This window comes from Anabrus simplex, chromosome 2 (genome assembly GCF_040414725.1).
Source record: "Anabrus simplex isolate iqAnaSimp1 chromosome 2, ASM4041472v1, whole genome shotgun sequence".
Taxonomy (NCBI): Eukaryota; Metazoa; Arthropoda; class Insecta; order Orthoptera; family Tettigoniidae; genus Anabrus; species Anabrus simplex.
The window spans coordinates 640,075,059-640,097,890 of record NC_090266.1 but is presented as its reverse complement, the minus strand read 5'-3'; the positions used below and the strand labels follow the sequence as shown (position 1 = coordinate 640,097,890).

At 41.0% G+C, this 22,832-nt stretch overlaps 1 protein-coding gene across 1 annotated transcript in view; it reads right to left on the bottom strand.

The window, feature by feature from the left end:
* The window catches only part of nSyb (neuronal Synaptobrevin), a 163,477-nt gene extending 148,773 nt beyond the window's left edge, over positions 1–14,704 (bottom strand). Inside the window, exon 1 of the mRNA XM_067139288.2 lies at positions 14,577–14,704. Within this exon, the coding sequence (XP_066995389.1) occupies positions 14,577–14,578 (2 nt within the window). The 5' untranslated portion in view covers positions 14,579–14,704. The remainder of the gene's footprint in view (positions 1–14,576) is intronic.
* Positions 14,705–22,832: the final 8,128 nt, after the last annotated feature.

Here is a 22,832-nt window from a genome sequence, read left to right as displayed (position 1 = left end):
ACAGTTCATCGGGCTGGACGCATACAGTAGTGTCTGGTTTTATCAAAACTTCCCCATCATATTACATCTCGATTTGCCGGTCTGAGTGGCTCAGACGGTTGAAGCGCTGGCCTTCTGACCCCAACTTGGCAGGTTCGATCCTGGCTCAGTCCGGTGGTATTTGAAGGTGCTCAAATACGCCAGCCTCGTGTCGGTAGATTTACTGGCACATAAAAGAACTCCTGCAGGACTAAATTTCGGCACCTAGGCGTCTCCAAAGACCGAAAAAGTAGTTAGAGGGACGTAAAGCAAATAACATCATTATTATTATTATTACATCTCCATTGGCCTGCAAAATCACCTGACTTGAACCCCATTGAAAATCTGTGGGACACGTTGGAACAGTGGGTAAAACGCTGACATCAGCATCCCCGCAATTTGGTGGAATTGCGCGATCAAATCCTCAATGAGTGGCTTAACGTGGATGCGACGTACCTGCACTACATTGTGGACTCACTTCCTAACCAAATCCAAGCGCTTTTCAAGATCAGAGGTGGAGTTACACGGTAATACATGATGCTTGTAATGTAGTCACGTCCTAGTTCGTGAACCACGGGCAACGGCTGAGTGGCCTAGTAAGTGGTCCTGAGAGTCGGGATACCAGTTGCTATGGAATGGGAGTGGGCATCTCGGACATATTCCGAGTCCTGGCCCTCCTTGTGCTCAGGCGGCTAGGACTATACAATCCACCGTTGGTCCATAACCCGTTAGAGGAGAGATCCTCACTTGGACTAAGTGCAAGTAGGGTAGCATCCTGCTTCATGTATTTACCGAGCTCAGAACATTGTAAGCAAGCCTCGGACCTATGGGAGTAACGGTGTCCCACTCCCATTTGACAGGCTAGGGACTCCTTGGAAACAACTTGGCGAACGAAATGGAATTCGATGGGGAGCTATCAATATTAATGGGGCTTATGGAAGAAAGAAAGTAGAACTGGCTGAGTCAGCAAAGAGGATGCATCTGGATGTGCTAGGAGTAAATGATATTCGGGTAAGGGGAGATAACGAGGAAGAGATAGGAAATTATAAAGTATACTTGACGGGTCTTAGAAAGGGAAGGGCAGAGTCTGGGGTAGGGTTCTTTATCAGGAATACAATTGCACGCAACATAGTTTCTGTTAGGCACATAAATGAGCGAATGATGTGGGTAGATTTGTCAGTTGGAGGAATTAGGACTATAATTGTGTCCGTGTATTCACCATGTGAGGGTGCAGATGAGGATGAAGTTGACAAATTTTATGAAACATTGAGTGACATCCTGGTCAGGGTCAACAGCAAGGATAGAATAGTGCTAATGGGCGATTTCAATGCGAGAGTTGGAAATAGAACTGACGGATACGAAAGGGTGATTGGTAAATGTGGGGAAGATATGGAAGCTAATGGGAATGGGAAGCGTTTGCTGGACTTCTGTGCTAGTATGGGTTTAGCTGTTACGAATACATTCTTCACCGCTACACATGGTAGGCTAGGGGTACCAGATACATAATAGACTATATCTTAACAGACTTCGAATTCAGGAAATCTGTTAGGAATGTACGAGTTTTCCGGGGATTTTTCGATGATACAGACCACTATCTGATCTGTAGTGAACTAAGTATCCCTAGGCCTAGGGTAGAGAAAGTGAAATCTGTCTGCAAACGAATAAGGGTAGAAAATCTCCAGGACGAGGAAATTAGACAGAAGTACATGGATATGATTAGTGAGAAGTTTCGAACAGTAGACAGGATATAGAAAGTGAATGGATGGCATACAGGGATGCTGTAGTAGAAACAGCAAGGGAATGCCTAGGAACAACTGTGTGTAAAGAAGTGGAAAAGGCGAACATCTTGGTGGAATGACGAAGTGAGAGAAGCTTGTAAACGTAAAAAGAAGGCTTATCAGAAATGGCTCCATACAAGGGCCGAGGCAGACAGGGATTTGTATGTAGAGGAAAGAAACAGAGCGAAACAAATAGTTGTTGAATCCAAAAAGAAGTCATGGGAAGGATTTGGTAACAACCTGGAAAGGCTAGGTCAAGCACCAGAGAAACCTTTCTGGACAGTAATAAAGAATCTTAGGAAAGGAGGGAAAAAGGAAATAAACAGTGTTTTGAGTAATTCAGGTGAACTAATAATAGATCCCAGGGAATCACTGGAGAGGTGGAGGGAATATTTTGAACATCTTCTCAATGTAAAAGGAAATCATCCTGGTGGTGTTGTGAACAGCCAAGCTCATGGGGAGGAGGAAAATGATGTTGGTGACATTATGCTTCAGGAAGTGGAAAGGATGGTGAATAAACTCCATTGTCATAAAGCAGCAGGAATAGATGAAATTAGACCTGAAATGGTGAAGTATAGTGGGAAGGCAGGGATGAAATGGCTTCATAGAGTAGTAAAATTAGCATGGAGTGTTGGTAAGGTACCTCCAGATTGGACAAAAGCAGTAACTGCACCTGTCTATAAGCAAGGGAACAGGAAGGATTGCAACAAGTATCGAGGTATCTCATTGATTAGTATACCAGGCAAAGTATTCACAGGCATCTTGGAAGGGAGGGTGCGATCAGTCGTTGAGAGGAAGTTGGATGAAAACCAGTGTGGTTTCAGACCACAGAGAGGCTGTCAGGATCAGATTTTCAGTATGCGCCAGGTAATCGAAAAATGCTACGAGAGGAATAGGCAGTTGTGTTTATGTTTCGTAGATCTAGAGAAAGCATATGACAGGGTGCGAGGGAAAAGATGTTCGCCATACTGGGGAACTATGGAATTAAAGATAGATAATTAAAATCAATCAAAAGCATTTATGTTGACAATTGGGCTTCAGTAAGAATTGATGGTAGAATGAGTTCTTGGTTCAGGGTACTTACAGGGGTTAGACAAGGCTGTAATCTTTCACCTTTGATGTTCGTAGTTTACATGGATCATTTGCTGAAAGGTATAAAATGGCAGGGAGGGATTCAGTTAGGTGGAAATGTAGTAAGCAGTGTGGCCTATGCTGACGACTTGTTCTTAATGGCACATTGTACCGAAAGCCTGCAGTCTAATATCTTGCAACTTGAAAATAGGTGTAATGAGTATGGTATGAAGACTAAATTGATGTCAGTAGGTAAGAAATTCAACAGAATTGAATGTCAGATTGGTGATACAAAGCTAGAACAGGTCGATAATTTCAAGTATTTAGGTTGTGTGTTCTCCCAGTATGGTAATATAGTAGATGAGATTGAATCAAGGTGTCGTAAAGCTAATGCAGTCAGCTCGCAGTTGCGATCAACAGTATTCTGTAAGAAGGAAGTCAGCTCCCAGACGAAACTATCTTTACATGGGTCTGTTTTCAGACCAAATTTGCTTTACGGGAGCGAAAGCTGGGTGGACTCAGGATATCTTATTTATAAGTTAGAAGTTTTTTTTTGCTAGGGGCTTTACGTCTAAGTTAGAAGTAACAGACATGAAAGTAGCAAGAATGATTGCTGGTACAAACAGGAGGAACAATGGCAGGAGGGTACTCGGAATGAGGAGATAAAGGCTAATTTAGGAATGAACTCGATGGATGATGCTGTACGCATAAACCGGCTTCGGTGGTGGGGTCATGTGAGGCGAATGGAGGAGGATAGGTTACCTAGGAGGATAATGGACTCTGCTATGGAGTGTAAGCGAAGTAGAGGTAGACCAAGGCGACGATGGTTAGACTCAGTTTCTAACGATTTAAAGATAAGAGGTATAGAACTAAATGAGGCCACAGCACTAGTTGCAATTCGAGGATTGTGGCGACGTTAAGTAAATTCTCAGAGGCTTGCAGACTGAACGCTGAAAGGCATAACAGTCTATAATGATAATGTATGTATGTATGTATGTATGTATGTATGCATGTATGTATGTATGTATGTATGTATGTATGTATGTATGTATGCATGTATGTATGTATGTATGTATGTATGTATGCATGTATGTATGTATGTATGTATGTATGTATGTATGTATGTATGTATGTATGTATGTATGTATGTATGTAATGATTTCTCCAGGGATGACTAATTTATTGTACGGTGAGCTAACCTGCAAACAATTGTAAGTGGTCATGCACTCCTAACTTGTAGCAAAACATGAAAGCTACGAAATTAAGACGGTTCAACACAAATATATTTATCCGCTATTTTCTAACACGACACAATATTTGAAAATTTGCCAATTTGAATATTCATGTACTGTATGTCCATTGCATTTTTAATGTACAGTAATACTGTATGTCCTTCTAAGTTCTATTTATTACATATACCTGAGTAATTAACATCTTCACATTCATTGGAAAAGCTTTGTAACATGACCACATCCATACAGGGTGGCCCAGCTAATTCTTCACCTCGAATATTTTCTGACTAGGTTAAGATAGCAATAAGCGGTTTTCACCCCCCTTGGTAAATAAGAGTAAGATGCAAATGAAAGAATGCGCAATGTGTGTCCTTTCTTTAATAAGCACTAGACAGCGACAAAAGTTGCGTTTTAAATAGAACTACACCGATTTTTGTCGTTAGCCGCATTCAGCGATGCGACGATTTCACCAGTTAGACATGTAGCAGCGGTGACATGGAGTACTGAAGTGAGCACGTTTTCAAATGTGACACCGACTCTCTGAACGTTGAAGACATGGTGAGTATGGTGAGTCCGAGAATATTTGTATGTTCATTCTCCTCGATGGCATCAACACGAGGTAAGAGTCTTCTTGACCTACAGGTAATAACTCGCAAGACAAGCGTCCCTCCAACGCGACACATCATTATCAACGTGTTCCAGTTATGTATTTTGAATTTATTGAACGCTAGCTGTTGAGCCTATCGTTGACGAGTCACATTTTATATAATTGCAGCACTAATTCTATTTTTTTATTCTTTTTTTTTTTTTTTTTTTTTGCTATTTGCTATACATCGCACCGACTCAGATAGGTCTTATGGCGACGATGGGACAGGAAAGGGCTAAGAGTGGGAAGGAAGCGGCCGTGGCCTTAATTAAGGTACAGGCCCAGCATTTGCCTGGTGTGAAAATGGGAAACCACGGAAAACCATCTTCAGGGCTGCCGACAGTGGGGGGTTCGAACCCACTATCTCCCGAATACTGGATACTGGCCGCACTTAAGCGACTGAGTTTGCTATGAAAAGGAATTTGTTCACTTATAATTTAGTCTTCTTTCTTTCTTTCTTTCTTTCTTTCTTTCTTCATCCGTTTACCCTCCAGGATTGGTTTTCCCCTCAGACTCAAGGAGGGATCCCACCTCTACCGTCTCAGGGGCAGTGTCTTGGAGCGTGAGACATTGGTCTGGGATACAACTGGGCAGGAGGGCCAGTACCTCATCCAGGCAGCCTCACCTGCTATATTGAAGAGGGGCCTTGTGGGGGATGGGAAGATCGGAATGTATATGCAAGGAAGAGGGAAGAAAGCGGCCGTGGGCTTAAGTTAGATACCATCCCGGGATTTGCTTGAAGGAGAAGTGGGAAACCACGGAAAACCACTTCGAGGATGGCTGAGGTGGGAATCGAATCTCCTCTACTCAGTTGACCCCCTGAGGCTGAGCGGAGCCCGTTCCAGTCCTCGTACCACATTTCAGATTTCGTGTCAGAGCCGGGAATCAAACCCAGTCCTCCAGGAGTAGCAGCTAATCACACTAACCACTACACCACAGAAGCGTATAGTCATGGACGAAATGTGGGGTTTGCTTCTTACTGTGGAGGAGAAGTTTACTGATGCAAGGATTGTTTTAAGTGGTGTCTTACAAAGAAGAGACGTGGATTTGATTACCTTAAGGGAATGAGATGACGGTATTGTCCGCCTCTGCCGTGTAGTGATTAGCTGCCACTCTCGCAGGCCCGGGTTGGATTCGGGGCTCTGCCACGAAATTTGAATAGTGGTACGAGGGCTGGAACAGGGTCCACTCAGCATTGCGAGGTCAATTGAGTAGTGGGGGTGGGGGTGGAGTTTTATTCCCACCTCAGCCATCCTGGAAGTGGCTTTCCGTGGTTTCCCACTTCTCCTCCGGAGAAATGCCGGGATGGTACCTAACTTAAGGCCGCAGGCGCTTCCTTTCCCCTTCCTTGTATATTCCTTCCATCTTCCCCCCCCCCCCACAAGGCCCCTTTTAGAATAACAGGTGAGGTTACCTGGGAGAGGTACTGGTCCTCCTCTTCAGTCGTATTCCCCCGGCCCAAAGTCTCACACTCCAGGACACTGCACTTGAGGCGATAAAAGTGGGATCCCTCAAGTCCGAGGGAAAAGCCAACCTTGGAGGACAAACGGATTAAGAAGAAGAGGAAGAATTAAGGACCTGTGCTAAACTTGGTGTGTTATTTGTGGAGCCAAATGGCTGAGTTATTACCCATGACCTATGACCTCGTGACCTGCGTGTGAACAGATCGGAGTCTGCAATAATGGGAGAGTTACTGAAGAGAATGCTACTTTCATTTCTCTAGGGAAACTAGAGATGGTGGAAACTGATGTACCTATTCAAGATCTTAGTAAGCTGTTAGGCATAAGAAAGAATGTCTGATGGCATTAGTGGGGATGTCTGCTGGTAAACTGCAGGAGTGTAGTTAGGAAAGATATATGACCCTGACATTGTCATTGGGGTAGAGTCCTGGATGAATGAAGATATTGCGAAGGGGGAGGTTTTTCCAAAAGGGTGTAATATTTATAGGAGGGATAGGGAAAGCAAGAGTAGTGGGGTATTTATATTAGAAATAATTTTACAAGTTACCAAATATGACAATCTAATGAAAATGAAATTTGAGGTATTACACTTCACAACAACAGCACGTAAAATTTAGGCATTTTGGGGCATACAGAAAAGGGGGGGATGTAAAACTATTGGATTATTTAATGCAGTATGGGGTAGAAGCCAAGAAATGTGGTAGAAGTATTCTTACTGAGTAAGCTAGTAACCAGGGGACAGGGTTATAACGACAGGTGGAGAAATATATATAGATATATTTGAAAATAGATGGGGATAAAAAATTAAATTCCAGATCTAAAAGGGGAAACAGGAGATTTCATAACTGCTGATGGTGAAAAGGCCGAACTTTCGATGAACAATGTAGTGTTATAGTTGAGATCCTAGACGAAGGGGAAGATTCAGAAGAATAAACAGTAAAATGCTATAATTTTGGATTGCTGAAGATCAATAACGGTGTAATTAATGTATAAGAAAGTTAAGACATTAGGAGCAAGAAAAGCTGCAGGAGTTGATGGCATTAGTGGGGAATGGTTGAAAAAATGCGATGGGCTATTATACCTTACTTGAAAAATATATATATATGATAATTGTCTAAATAATGGGGTCTTACCTGAAGAACGGAAAGATGTTCTGGTAGTACCAGTGAACAAAGTGAAAGGAGATAAGGAAGACAGTGGTAAATAGAGTTTTTGAAGCCATAGTAGACGAATTATCAGGGAATGTTTAGAACGTATTTGTTGGCCTAACACTAGGCTGTTTGCCTGCAGGGCAGGACACTCTTGCGAAGCTGGTTGTGTCAGAGGTTTTATACAAGGCTGAATAGCTGGATTCTATAACTATAGACTTGTCTGAAGCCTTTGACAGAATAAACCATGATATTTCACTGAAGGGCTACATGCCGCTGAAGGAATGCTCCCTTACATGAAGGAGCAAGGTGCATCTACTATGGACATTTTGTTTCTCCGTCACCTACGTGAAAAGCTGCACGCATGTGAAATGATTGTGAGGGACAGTCAAGCATCAATGCATTTTTCCTACGAAATGAAATGGCGTATGGCTTTTAGTGCCGGGAGTGTCCGAGGACAAGTTCGGCTCGCCAGGTGCAGGTCTTTTGATTTGACTCCCGCAGGCGACATGCGCTTCGCGATGAGGATGAAATGATGATGAAGACGACACATACACCCAGCCCTAGTGCCAATGAAATTAACCAATTAAGGTTAAAATTCCCGACCCTGCCGGGAATCGAACCCGGGACCCCTGTGACCAAAGGCCAGTGCGCTAACCATTTAGCCATGGAGCCGGACATTTTTCCTACAAAAAGTAGTGTAGAGTAATATGCAGTAAACTACTCTGAGTTGTGAATAATCCACCCCTTATTCCGTAAAACTCGACATTTCGGAAAAATGATAGCATTTCAGTCCACGTTAGGTCAAGTTTGCGGGACTCTACCGGACTGTGTTATTTCTATTAAGTATTGTATTCTGTATGTAAGATGATGATGATGTATAGCCTCAGTTATTGTAATAATGTTATTGGCTTTACGTCGCACTAACGACTTTCACGGTTCCTAGAGACACCGAGATGCCGAAATTTAGTCCCACAGGGGTGCTTTTACGTGCCAGTAAATCTACCGGCACGAGGCTGACGTATTTGAGCAGCTACAAATACCACCGGACTGAGCCGTGATCGAACCTGCCAAGTTGGGGTCAGAAGACCAGCGCCTCAATCGTCTGAGCTACTCAGCCCGGCTTTCAATTACTGTGTGCAGACATTTTGATTTGACATCATTTAGGCTGCTTGCATATAAATTTCGATGTTCCATTTTTATTCTACCAATGACAGAGAAATAGATCTCTGTTTGGGCAAGTTATGGCCGAGTTTTAACTAATTTTGTCGGGTAAACACGAAATGTGACACCAGAAATCTTTAACATGATATGACATACCATGGGGCACAATTTCAGTGATGGTGTAATCAGCACGTTGAAGAGCCCGGAACAGGAAGGAAGACATTACAACAAGAAAATCACTCTAAAAACAGAATAATTCCACGGGCAGTCTATTATTAGACGAATACGCTTGAGCTGAGCTTTTAAACGTAGGAAAGATCATAATATGAAGACAAAGATTAAATACAAAATGATAAATTGGGACAAATATTCATTTATAGGACGAGGAGTAATGGACTGGAATAATTTATCAAGGGAAAATTTCGATAAATTTGAATTTTTTTCGAAAACATTTAAGAAACGGCTAGGTAAACAAATGGTAGGAAATCTGCCACCTGGATGACAGTCCTCAATGCAGATCATTGATGAAATGAAATGTCGTATGGCTTTCAGTGCCGGGATATCCCAGGACGGGTTCGGCTCGCCAGGCGCAGGTCTTTCTATTTGACTCCCGTAGGCGACCTGCGCGTCGTGATGAGGATGAAATGATGATGAAGACAACACATACACCCAGTCCCCGTGCCATTGGAATTAACCAATTAAGGTTAAAATCCCCGACCCGGCCGGGAATCGAACCCGGGACCTTCTGAACCGAAGGCCAGTACACTGACCGTTCAGCCAACGAGTCGGACCAGATCACTGATGATCAATACTTATCAAGAAAAATAGGACTGAATGGGTGGGTAGTATATTGGGTGAAAGCTTTCCTGAAGGACAGGAAACGGGGGGTAAGGGTAGATGGGTCATTACCAGAATCCCAGTAAGTTAAGAGGGGTGTACTGCAGGGCAGTAAAATGGCGCCTTTACTTCTTTAGATTTTTGTGAGTAATATACAAGAAGGATTGAACTTACGAATCAACTATTTGCAGATGAATTGTATATAAAAAAGTGAACTGTTTAGAGGAGTGTAAAATACTGTCGGAGCATCTGAACATAATATATATCTGAACTCAGAAAAATGGGATGAAATTTAATGTTGAAAGCAGTCGAGCAGTTAGTTTCTGGAACAAGACATGCAGGAGAGTGGGCAATTTTAAAATCGCTGGGGAATAGATTCATTTTGAAGGTAATTATAGGTACTAACGGGGCATATTAGTAGGTGGTAATTGGAGAATGCTTATACGGTGTGTGGTCAAAAACTCATTTAGGTCACTACACATGGTAACGCGGATATTGAAAGGGCCACTCAGGGGAATAAAAGAGATGACCTTTTTTACACTTGTAAGACCTCAAGGCTTCAGCGGTATGGCATCCATATATTTTCTGATAAAAGAACTGGAGCGGCTACAAAGGAAAGCAGATGAGTATGTCATGGGTACCACAGAATGACTAGCAGTGTTAGTATCATGCTAAGAAAACTTGGGTGGAAAAGTTTAATAGAAAGAGGTTTGAGAACAAGATTCGGGAGCACAGGTTATACAGGAGAAGTGCTTGGGAGGATATTGGAAAGAGATTGAAGGTGTTTATAGGTTCAGGTGTGATCATGAGTTTAAAATTAGGCTAAGCCTATGACATAATAACTAGGGAAAATATTAATTTGTGGGAAGAGGAGGAAGGAGAAGGGAACAGCTTACCAAAGGACATCTTCAACCCTTTCCCGAAAGATGTGCGTTAGTTCAAATGTAGAGTGACATCATGGCATAAGTAAGAACTCAGGAGGAGACAACATTATGAGTAGTATGGTATGTGTAAATATGTAGCAGCCTATATATGTATTTTGTATTTCTTACGATTTTGCCACTGGGGAAAATAAACCATTTGCAAAATAAATGTTCTGATTCTGAGATGTGTTCTTTCAACATTTTAACCACTCTAACTTATAAAGTGAGCTATGTGTCTTCTCCTTGGTGCATTTTTAATTGAAATTGAATCAGTTGTTATGATGACAAGATCAGTAGCATTTTGATCTGTTGGTCTGTCAGTGCCACTGTCAGGCACAAAAAGACAGAACAGTATCTTGTTTAATCATAATAAAGAACATAAAGGCAAATAAAAAATTAATAACGAGAACAGTCTTGGAGTTGGAATGAAGTCTAATGGTGTTCGTGATGGCGATAAAGGAGGAATGCATTATTGAAACAAGCAACTGGCAAACATCAAAGAGTAATTTATGAATTGAATGAAATTACTATTAACTTAATTCAAAGTAATGAAAATATACAATTTATCGAATCAGGAAAAGAATAACAGTATCAAAGTATTAAAAGGGCACTGTTAATTTGTGGGATGATATTTTATGTTGTGGATGGAATGACAAATTACACTGGTAGAATAGGTAAAGTCAACAGCATCAACTAAGTGTATTTAATCAGTTTCAGCATGCAGGTTTGAATATAATGGACGGCGGCGATCACAAACTTCAGAACTTCTGAACAGTAGAAGAAAATGGCTGCAGAAATATACTCGATAAATTTGAGGGAATACCCTGTCTGGGTAGTTAGTTTGATGAAAGAAGTACTAAGAGAATGTGCAGAAACAGTTGATAGGCTATTGCTATTATGCGGGCCTTTCTCCGATTATTCTAGTTCTTTCGAGTATCATAATACACTTGAAAGACAGATAAAGAAAAAGGACGCGCCGTTAGCATGTAAGGTACGTAGTTGACATCACGGCAAATGTGAGCACGTTATAAGTTCGCTCCTTGTTCCATTGGCACTCGAGCAAATATGTGTAAGGGAGTTCCCCTAATAGAAGACTAGAATTCCACTAGATTTAATTGATCATTTGAGATCCTCTTCACTGTACCAGTTCGAAAACTTAACTTGTTTTTTGTTTGTTCATAATTTACCTCATGTTAATGTTTCTCGGGTTTTGTTCACAGAGCATATAATACTTCGGCTTGATATAATCTTCTGAAATAATACCTTCATCAACCGGTACTTCAAAAATTAAACAACCGTTTGTAATTGGAGTTACTGGAAACATACAGTAACACCTAGAGTAACAAAATGTATAGTTTTCCAGTTTCAGGTCATATTACTGGCTCTCAGTTGGGAGGGCTGCCAGCTCGATTCCCTGTCGGGCTGGGCATTTTAACTGTGTATGGTTAATTCCTATGGCAGGGGGACTGGGTGTCTTAATGTACCTCTCGTCATTTACATACAGTATATCACACTAAAGCCACCAAAGAAATACTCAATAGTAGACAAGAAGGGCATTCGGTAGTAAAAATGAGCCAAATCAAAACCAAGTGCCCTCCTCAATACATTGGAGAAAGAGCCAAGAAGAAGAAGAAGAAGTAAATTCTACTTTTTTCTTTTGCAATTTGCTTTACGTTGCACCTACACAGATAGGTTTTGTAGCGACGATGGCATAGGAGAGGGCTAGGGATGGGAAGGAAGCGGCCATGGCCTTAATTAAGGTACAGCTCCAGCATCTGCCTGGTGTGAAAATGGGAAACCACGGAAAACCATCTTCAGGGCTGCCGACAGTGTGGTTCGAACCCACTATCTCCCGGATGCGAGCTCGCAGCTGCACGATCGTAACCGCACGGCCTGGGAAGGAAGGGACCGTGGCCTTAATTAAGGTACAGCACCAGCATTTGCCTGGTGTGAACATGTGAAACCACAGAAAATTATCTTCAGGGCTGCCGAAAGTGAGGTTCGAACCCACAGTCTCCTGAATGCAAGCTGATAGCTGCGTGACCCAAGTCGCACAGCCACTTGTTCGATAAATTATAGTTATTAAGAAACAAATTCAGTATGAGAAATGTTCGGCAAGAAACAATATTCTTGGAAGCAATTCTAGTCTCGATCAATAGTCGAATTCGGCGTGATCGGATCAACTAGCGCTTTTTTTTTACGTCGCACTGATACTGATACGTATCATGGCGACGCTGGTATAGGGAAGGTCTAGGAATAGGAAGGAAGTGGCTGTCGCCTTAATTAAGGTGCAGTCCCAGCATTCGCCTGGTCTGAAAATGGAAAACCACGGAAAACCACCCTCAGAGCTGCCGACAGTGAAAAATTCGCAAAACTACTCAGAGTAGGGTTACATAAATGTTGCAAAATTTGGGCTGGGAATACTTGAGAGAAAGGAGACGAGCTGCTCGACTAAGTGGTATGTTCCGAGCTGTCAGTGGGGAGATGGCGTGGAATGACATTAGTATACGAATAAGTTTGGGTGGTTGTCTTTAAAAGTAGGAAAGATCACAATATGAAGATAAAGTTGGAATTCAAGAGGACAAATTGGGGCAAATATTCATTAAGGGAAGTGGAGTTAGCGATTGGAATAACTTACCAAGGGGGATGTTCAATAAATTTCCAATTTCTTTGAAATCATTTAAGAAACGGCTAGGAAAACAACTGCCACCTGGGTGAATACCCTAAATGCAGATCAGTAGTGACTGATTGATTGATCGATTTAATTGGAAGCCTCTAATTCCCGAATGCAAGCTGGCAGCTACGTCACCCAAACCAAGCAGCCACATGCCAGGTCAAGTAGGAGTAAATGTTCTACTTTTGTAATGGATGTCTGGTAAATTGATTATTTTCTTGTACATTTATGACTTTATCATTAAATCGGAGTAGACTGTGAGTGTTAAAGGGCGTTGGTATCCATGCCCTTTAAGATGAGACACGTCTACCCTGTGAGTCACAGGCATTACACGCGATTTAAACTAATAATAGCATATCTGTGTACAGTACCATGTACTTCAGTAAATATACCGAGAACATCAGTCACTTCCGGGTGACAAAGGCGCTCGAATACTTTCACGCTGCATGGTAATCTTCAAGAAATGACTTAGTCTAATGAATCTTTCCTTACTTTAAAAGAAGGAGTTCTTTAGGTTTTCGGTCTAGCTTTTTACACTTTCAGTACCAGTTGTGCAATCGCCTTTTATGTCAACCATGCACGAAAATGTTGATTGATTTCGTTTCCGCTGTGGACAAGTATCTCCTATCCTACACGTCACCACGACTCGTAATTAGATCAATACAAGCTCTCCACCTTACTACATCTCAAAGTTTAGTACACAGTTGATATTTAAAGTGTCACATTTCGTTTTATATTGAACAGTCAGTATTGTGAGATCTTCTGAGACATGACAATTGTTGCGCTCCGTACAGCCACAGAACGTTGGTACGGAAAATAAGTGTATTTCTTTTATAAAGCTTCCCTGCGTGGATCTAAACCAAGAACCATTTTGATCGAAATTCTTAACGGTTACATTTATATAATTAACGCTTAAAGGCAACTTGCAATGCAAGCATATTATGGCAGATGTAAAAATAAGAATTCTTTCACCAAAAACTTGGACAAAAAGCTCGAAGGGTTTCCCTGACAAAGGTTACTATAACCCTTGTCAGTTTATATCAATTTATTTCTATATTATAATTAACACTTAATAGGGCAAATTGAAATACAAGCGTACTATGGCAAGTATTCTTTGACCTCGGTCATTTCAACTTGGAATGTTTCCCTGACAACGGCCACTAGAGGTCTTGTCAATTGATAACGGGCAAGACACATTTCTAATAATATCACTTTTAGGGACATGACACACCACAGGAACTTATTATCAACTAAGGTCTTGGTTAAGTTTCGACATTTCCCTCCCTGCAGTCTTCATTCTGAAATTTACGTTTTCTAATTTTAATAATGAGCAATTTAAGTTTCCTACAGTATGAACTTTTAGAGCTTGCCATTCAGTTGAGAATGAAATGTCGCCAGATCATTCGTTCGATTTATCAGGCGATTTACTGTAATATACCACACATATTTCTCTAAAATTCAGTATCAAATTGAAGATGTGATGACGTAGCCACCCATTCTACTCCGCACTTCACTATTACCTGCCCGCCTCTAAACAATTTAATCGAAATGTAGCAGTGATACTTAGTCTGAAACTCCCCTAACCACTGTTCTTACAATAGTATATAGTCTCGCTGAGTACTTACATGGCTTCGTGTTACACTGAGCTGTGAAATGAAATTCCTTCCTACACAAAATATCCACAACTGGTATTGATGATATTCCAGACGGTCTGCGAAACTATCGATCCCACTCCCATCCACCTTGCTCGCTTCGAGTATCGAAAATGTGCCACTCTTACTGCATTACGTCAGCAGAAGGACGGGGTGTTCTCGTTGGAGCGTGAGAAGAACACAGTTACCACTCTACATTAAATACAGCAAGTAAAAATTGCACATTGACTTTTCTTTTTCCATTGTTATATCTCTATTAGAAAATGTTGATAAATAATCACAAATACAAAAGCATATCTCGATATTCAGGTCGAGATCTCTCGCCTATCGAAAGCTGCGCTGCGGACATTTGACGGTGACGTCATATTATGACGTCATCAGCGATTGTAGTCCACCCTGGCGGGCATGGGAATTCGTCAATACTGAAACTTGTGGGGTTGTATCTGAGAGGGAAAAGGTGTCTTCGCCAAATGTACACATTCTTATGGATTCATCTAGTTGTCTTCCTTTCTCAGAAGGTAAGGCTTTTTGACATAGATTCATGTTGCACTTCAAATGTAGTATCCTAAAATTGGTTTCGTGGTGTCAGTTCGAACCATAGCACCTTGCAACTGCTCCACAAAGTGGCTGTAAACAAGTGTATTTGTGCTCTTAGGGTTATTTCTGAAAACACTCACTGCTCAGCTCCTTCAAGTATTAAGCAAAGAACGCTCGTAACAGTATTCTTGAACACAACGTTCATTCTGTCTCTTATTGTTATTATTGTTATTGTTATTATTATTATTATTATTATTATTATTATTATTATTATTATTATTATTATTATGCCACTTATCCACATCCTGGTGGGATCGCGTTTGCGAATTATGTAGCGCATGCGGACTTGGACCTGTTTTACGACAGGATGCCCTTCCTGACGCCAACCCTATGTGGAGATATGAACTTATTTGCGTCTTTGTGTAGTGGCTGGTGTGTTGTGTGTGTATGAAGATGAGTGTATTGGGACAAACACAAATACCCAACCTCCGAGTCAGAGGAATTAACCAATCGTGGTTAAAATCCCGCTGAGAATCGAACCCAGCACTTTCTGAATGGAAGATCCTGACGCTGAACATTCAAATGAGGAGCCAGACAATAATAATAGGTCCGGCTCTGAGGTGTAGTGATTAGTGTTATTAGCTGCTATCCCTGAAGGCCCGGGTTCGATTCCCGGCTATGCCACGAAATTTGAAAAGTGGTACGAGGGCTGGAACGGGGTCCACTCAACCGAGTAGAGAGGGAGCTTGATTCCCTCCTCAGCCATCCTCAAATTGGTTTTCCGTGGTTTCCTACTTCTCCTCCAGGCAAATGCCGGGATGATACCTAAGTAAAGGCCACGTCCACTTCCTTCCTTCTTCCTTGTTTATCCCTTTAACTCTTCCCATCCCCCTACAAGGCCCCTGTTCAGCATAGCAGGTGCGACCGCCTGGGCGAGGTACTGGTAATCCTTCCCAGTTGTATCTCCGACTGAAAGTCTCACGCTCCAGGAAACTGCCCTTGAGGCGGCAGAAGTGGTATCCCTCGCTGAGTCCAAGGGAAAAACCAACCCTGGAGGTTACACGGATTAAGAAAGAAAGAAGAAATTAATAATAATAATAATAATAATAATAATAATAATAATAATAATAATAATAATAATAATAATAATAATAATAATGGGTGCGTGATAGCCGAGTGTTATCTTCACTGGCTTTTCATCAAGGTGGGTGCGGTTCGAATACCGGCCAGTATATCTGTGATTTTTGAAATGAAAATTCACGTGCTTGTGGGTCGGATTCCACTTAAATCTATAGGTATTGTGGCTATGAACACGATATCAACAATCATGCATAACTACATATTTGCTGTAATAATAATAATAATAATACTACTAAGGAGAAGAAGAAGAAGAATACTCGTTTGATTGCAATAGGGAAGACCCGCGCAGTAGAATACTTGAATCTGGAAGCAGCTACGATATTATACTAAAGCTGCTATAGCTTAAGGAGGTAAAAATGTATTTGTAAATATAAATGTCGGAATATGATGATAAAACAGCCTTAAGGCCGTAGTATGGAGATGTCAGCATAACTGGGCGAGTTGGCCGTGCGGTTAGGGGCACGCAGCTGTGAGCCTGTATCCGGGAGATAGTGGGTTTGAACCCTAATGTCGGCAGCCCTGAAGATGGTTTTCCGTGGTTTCCCATTTTCACACCAGGAAAATGCTGGGGCTGTACCTTAATAAAGGCCACGGTCGTTTCCTTCCCATTCCTAGGCCTTTCCTATCCCATCGTCGCCATAAAACCTATCTGTGTCGGTGTGACGTAAACAAATTGTAAAATGTCAGCATAGTTCCCTGTTGAAAACTAACCACACTTTTAAAAGAATCTCCTTTCAGGTTATAAAGATTAGAAATAACAAAGTTCACACAATGTATATTAATTTCCGCAAGATTAGACACAATACGACGACAATGTTCTCAGGATATGAAAAAAGAATAATGCTAAGCTATTTTCTTATTAAATTGTTTATAATAGGTTTAAATAATTATTTACAAAACAAACCTGTATATATTAAGCTTTGTCTGCATTTAGCGATTTAAAAATGTATAAATTCGTGACCTCCTCGGCGGAGGTGAGCTGACAGAGAATACACTGAAAAGCTACTTGTAGCGTGTTGCAACTACTGTAGTGTTAAGTCTAGCTAAAGATTTATTCTGTTCTCCCAGTGTAAGCATAATTAACGGAAGGAGAAAAAATCGTGAATAACATGGAACAAAATAAGATAAAATTCTGGTTCCCATAGTGCTAGGAGGCATGGTTTAGAATATATTTCATATTTTGCCTATCTAGTCGCCAGTCTCACGGAGTTGCCTGTGTTATTTCAGGGTTTGTGTCTGGCTTTGTAGAAAAGTTGGTTTTTCGCTCGTTTCAATACTCAGCGTCGTGGGGTCGAATCACGGCGCACTCTGTTGGCATGTAACTGTGCGTAAATTTGAGAGACACGTGACAGGCGATTTTCCCCTTTCTGGCGCAAAATGTTGATATTGTGGAATATATTTAAATCTGTACTAATCATTCTTCTTCTACCACACATGTGGACTTGACCCTCTTTTACGGCCAGGGTTCTTCCTGACAACAACACCATGTGGAGGAATTTATTCACTATAGCGTATTTCTGTGCTGAGTTGTGTGTGCATGAAGATATGTTTATTGAGGTAAACAACACATCAAGGGTACAAACCAGTTAAAGTCCACAAATCGGTCGGAAATTTAGCCGCGGACCCTCGAATAGAAGGGTTCGACACTGACCTTTCAACCATGGAGCTGAACTTTAAAGCCATACCAAATGAAGGGAAGTTAAACTGAAATTATTATTATTATTATTATTATTATTATTATTATTATTATTATTATTATTATTATTATTATTATTATTATTATTATTATTATTATTATTATTATTATTATTATTATTATTATATAATTCGCTGGGGCCATCAAGGACCACGTTAAGTCTTGTTGTATTTGACACTGAACTTGGCCTTCTTTAGAGCCCAAATTTCCCTCATTCTTTGTGAGTGGGCTTGCTTACGCTCCTCTGTCCAAGGGGCACCGTGTCTTCTCTTCAGTTGCTCGTCTCGGTTTAGCCCGTTCGTCAATATTTTCTTGCGGAAGAGATCTCTGTTAACGGTGTCTTCAGCTGAGATATGTAGCATTTGCAGGTCTTCTTTGGTATTTCTAAACCAAGGAATTGTGGTTCTGGGGTTTGAATAAAAAAAGTGAAAGATTTCTTTAGTTAACTTTCTTCCGTCCATTCTTTTCAGATGACCGTAAAATCGTGCCCGTCTTTTTCTGATTGTGTCGGTAATTTTCTCTATTTTGCTGTAGACTTCCTTGTTGGATCTCTTTTGATGGATTCCATTTCTGTACTTTGATCCCAAGATTCCTCACACAATTTTGCGTTCTCTTTTCTCCAGTTCTTCAAGGAGTCCTTTGTTGGCATTTAGAGACAGGGTTTCGGCTGCATATAGAACTACTGGCTTCAGAACTGTTTCATAGTGACGTATCTTGGTGTTTTGGGAAAGGCATTTTTTGTTGTAGAATGTGCGGGATGTTTGGTAGGCTATTTCCAGTTTGCGTACTCGCTCCTGAAGTGCTTCTTTGTCCAGTCCATTTTTCATGATGATCTCACCCAGGTATTTGAATTTGTCTACTCGGGTGATGTCCCCGTATTTTGTATGGAGTTTTGGTGGAGCCTCTTTGATGTTAGTCATCACTTCTGTTTTCTCAAACGATATCTGCAAACCAGTTTCTTCGGCAATTTCCTTTAAAATTTCAACTTGAGCTCTAGCGGTTTCTATGTCTTCGGCAAATGCTAAGCAGTCTGTTGCGATCCCCTTGGATTTGGTTCCTATTCTCAATGCACTGTAGTTGGTTTCCTGTAATCTCACCCGCTAGGTTCTTTTACAACTAGGGTTGTTAGCCCTAGAGGTTGCCTCAAGATGTTTTCTGGCTTCTGGTCATTTACCAGTTTTCGCCGTAACCCTGGCAAGGGACCAGTTTTTTTTCACGGTGGTATTTTATTTCCCTACTACCCTCTGACTCTGCTGGCGGCAGAGCCAGCGAGCTTCCCCAATTCCAATGGGACGTGCCCGATGGAGGTAATCGGTAAATCCCCAGACGGGATTATTATTATTATTATTATTATTATTATTATTATTATTATTATTATTATTATTATTATGCCTTTGCTGGCGAGATGTAGTGTTTACAGTGCACTTTATCTTCTGGTATGGGCTATATCAAATTTGTTACTTTCATTGACCTGTCTCAGTCTCATCCTTGGCTTTGAGAATATGAAAGTGATAGAGGTATGAGTGATGTTAGTAATACCATTCCTAATGCAGCCAGTCCCTGTTATGTATGGTGTGAAAATATCGCTCATAGGGTCGGTTGGTGCAGTGGGCTTGGCAGACTGATATGTAATAGCAGCGGCTGGATCGGTGAGGAAAGCAACGGGAAACGACATCACTACTCATTTCCCTAGTACGCCTCTTCAGTGACGCCTAGGCTATCTATGTCAGCTGTTGGCGGAGTTGCAGAGGATCAAACCAGTCTTCGGGCTGAATACCCAATATACATTATTATTATTATTATTATTATTATTATTATTATTATTATTATTATTATTATTATCATCGTCGTCGTCGTCGTCGTCGTAAGGCCTCAGATAGCGTGTGCAGATATTTTGTTTTGCCTCCGCGTCAATTTCAAATTTCCGTTTTACTCTACCAGATAACTGAGAAAATGAAAGTCTCTTGGGTGGCGACTGCTGAGTTTCAATTCATTTTGCAGGGTAAGTACCAAGTGTGGCACAAGATACCCTTTACATGCTGACACCGTGGTGTCGAATTTATTTCTCTCCTTGCATGTAACAGTTCGTTGGAGTGTGAACTCGACGTTGTAGTCGGAGGTTTGTGCTAGTCTTAGCTGATGGACCTGAGGCTTTTTGTGTCATGTGCAGTAAAACACGTTCTTTGACAGTGTGAATGAATTTATAATCTACTACCTCTGCCGGTTTTAAATCCATGATCTTGATATCCGGAAGCCCACATACTACCATTGATCCACAGAGCGAGCTATTATTATTATTATTATTATTATTATTATTATTATTATTATTATTATTATTATTATTATTAACCGACTTCGATATCAGGAAATCTGTTAGGAATGTACGAGTTTTCCGGGGATTTTTCAATGATACAAATCACTATCTGATCTGTAGTGAACTAAGTATCTCTAGGCCTAGGGTAGAGAAAGTGAAATCTGTCTACAAACGAATAAGGGTAGAAAATCTCCAGGACGAGGAAATCAGACAGTAAGCAGGTTCAGGATATAGAAAGTGAATGGGTGGCATACAGGGATGCTGTAGTAGAAACAGCAAGGGAATGCCTAGGAACAACTGTGTGTAAAGATGGGAAAAGGCGAACATCTTGGTGGAATGATGAAGTGAGAGCAGCTTGTAAACGTAAAAAGAAGGCTTATCAGAAATGGCTCCAAACAAGAGCCCAGGCAGACAGGGATTTGTATGTAGATGAAAGAAACAGAGCGAAACAAATAGTTGTTGAATCCAAAAAGAAGTCGTGGGAAGATTTTGGTAATAACCTGGAAAGGCTAGGTCAAGCAGCAGGGAAATCTTTCTGGACTGTAACAAAGAATCTTACGAAGGGAGGGAAAAAGGAAATTAACAGTGTTTTGAGTAATTCAGGTGAATTCATAATAGATCCCAGGGAATCACTGGAGAGGTGGAGGGAATATTTTGAACATTTTCTCAATGAAAGGAAATCATCCTGGTGATGTTGGGAACAGCCAAGCTCATGGGAAGGAGCTAAATGATGTTGGTGAAATTACGCTTGAAGAAGTGTAAAGGATGGTAATTAAACTCCATTGTCATAAAGGAGCAGGAATAGATGAAATTAGACCAGAAATTGTGAAGTATAGTGGGAAGGCCGGAATGAAATGGCTTCATAGAGTAGTAAAATTAGCATGGAGTGTTGGTAAGGTACCTTCAGATTGAATAAAAGCAATAATTGAACCTATCTATAAGCAAGGGAACAGGAAGGATTGCAACAACTATCGAGGTATCTCATTGATTAGTATACCAGGCAAAGTATTCACTGGCATCTTGGAAGGGAGGGTGCGATCAGTCGTTGAGAGGAAGTTGGATGAAAACCAGTGTGGTTTCAGACCACAGGGAGGCTGTCAGGATCAGATTTTAAGTACGCGCCAGGTAATTGAAAAATGCTACGGGAGGAATAGGCAGTTGTGTTTATGTTTCGTAGATCTAGATAAAGCATATGACAGGGTACCGAGGGAAAAGATGTTCGCTATATTGGGGGACTATAGAATTAAAGGTAGATTATTAAAATCAATCAAAGGCATTTATGTTGACAATTGGGCTTCAGTAAGAATTGATGGTAGAATGAGTTCTTGGTTCAGGGTACTTACAGGGGTTTGACAAGGCTGTAATCTTTCACCTTTGCTGTTCGTAGTTTACATGGATCATCTGCTGAAAGGTATAAAATGGCAGGGAGGGATTCAGTTAGGAGGAAATGTAGTAAGCAGTGTGGCCTATGCTGACGACTTGGTCTTAATGGCAGATTGTGCCGAAAGCCTGCAGTCTAATATCTTGGAACTTGAAAATAGGTGTAATGAGCATGGTATGAAAATTAGCCTTTCGAAGACTAAATTGATGTCAGTAGGTAAGAAATTCAACAGAATTGAATGTCAGATTGGTGATACAAAGCTAGAACAGGTCGATAATTTCAAGTATTTAGGTTGTGTGTTCTCCCAGTATGATAATATAGTAGGTGAGATTGAATCAAGGTGTCGTAAAGCTAATGCAGTGAGCTCGCAGTTGCGATCAACAGTATTCTGTAAGAAGGAAGTCAGCTCCCAGACGAAACTACCTTTACATCGGTCTGTTTTCAGACCAACTTTGCTTTACGGGAGTGAAAGCTGGGTGGACTCAGGATATATTATTCATAAGTTAGAAGTAACGGACATGAAAGTAGCGGGAATGATTGCTGATACAAACAGGTGGGAACAATGGCAGGAGGGTACTCGGAATGAGGAGATAAAGGATAATTTAGGAATGAACTCGATGGATGATGCTGTACGCATAAACCGGCTTCGGTGGTGGGGTCATGTGAGGCGAATGGAGGAGGATAGGTTACCTAGGAGAATAATGGACTCTTTCATGAAGTGTAAGAGAAGTAGAGGTAGACCAAGACGACGATGGTTAGACTCGGTTTCTAACGATTTAAAGATAAGAGGTATAGAACTAAATGAAGCCACAACACTAGTTGCAAATCGAGGATTGTGGCGACGTTTATTAAATCCACAGAGGCTTGCAGAATGAACGCTGAAAGGCATAACAGTCTATAATGATAATGTATGTATGTATGCATCTATGTATGTATTGTATGTATGTATGTATGTATGTATTATTATTATTATTATTATTATTATTATTATTATTATTATTAGACTATATTTGATACATGAAATTTGAAATGTGACCTTTTCCCATCATTTCACGCAAGAGGGTGTGCCTAAGAATAGAATAATAGCACCGAAAATTGCTCTATAAACCTGATGTCCCAATGGTAGCGTACACAGCTTTCATATTCTGGCACACTCACCTC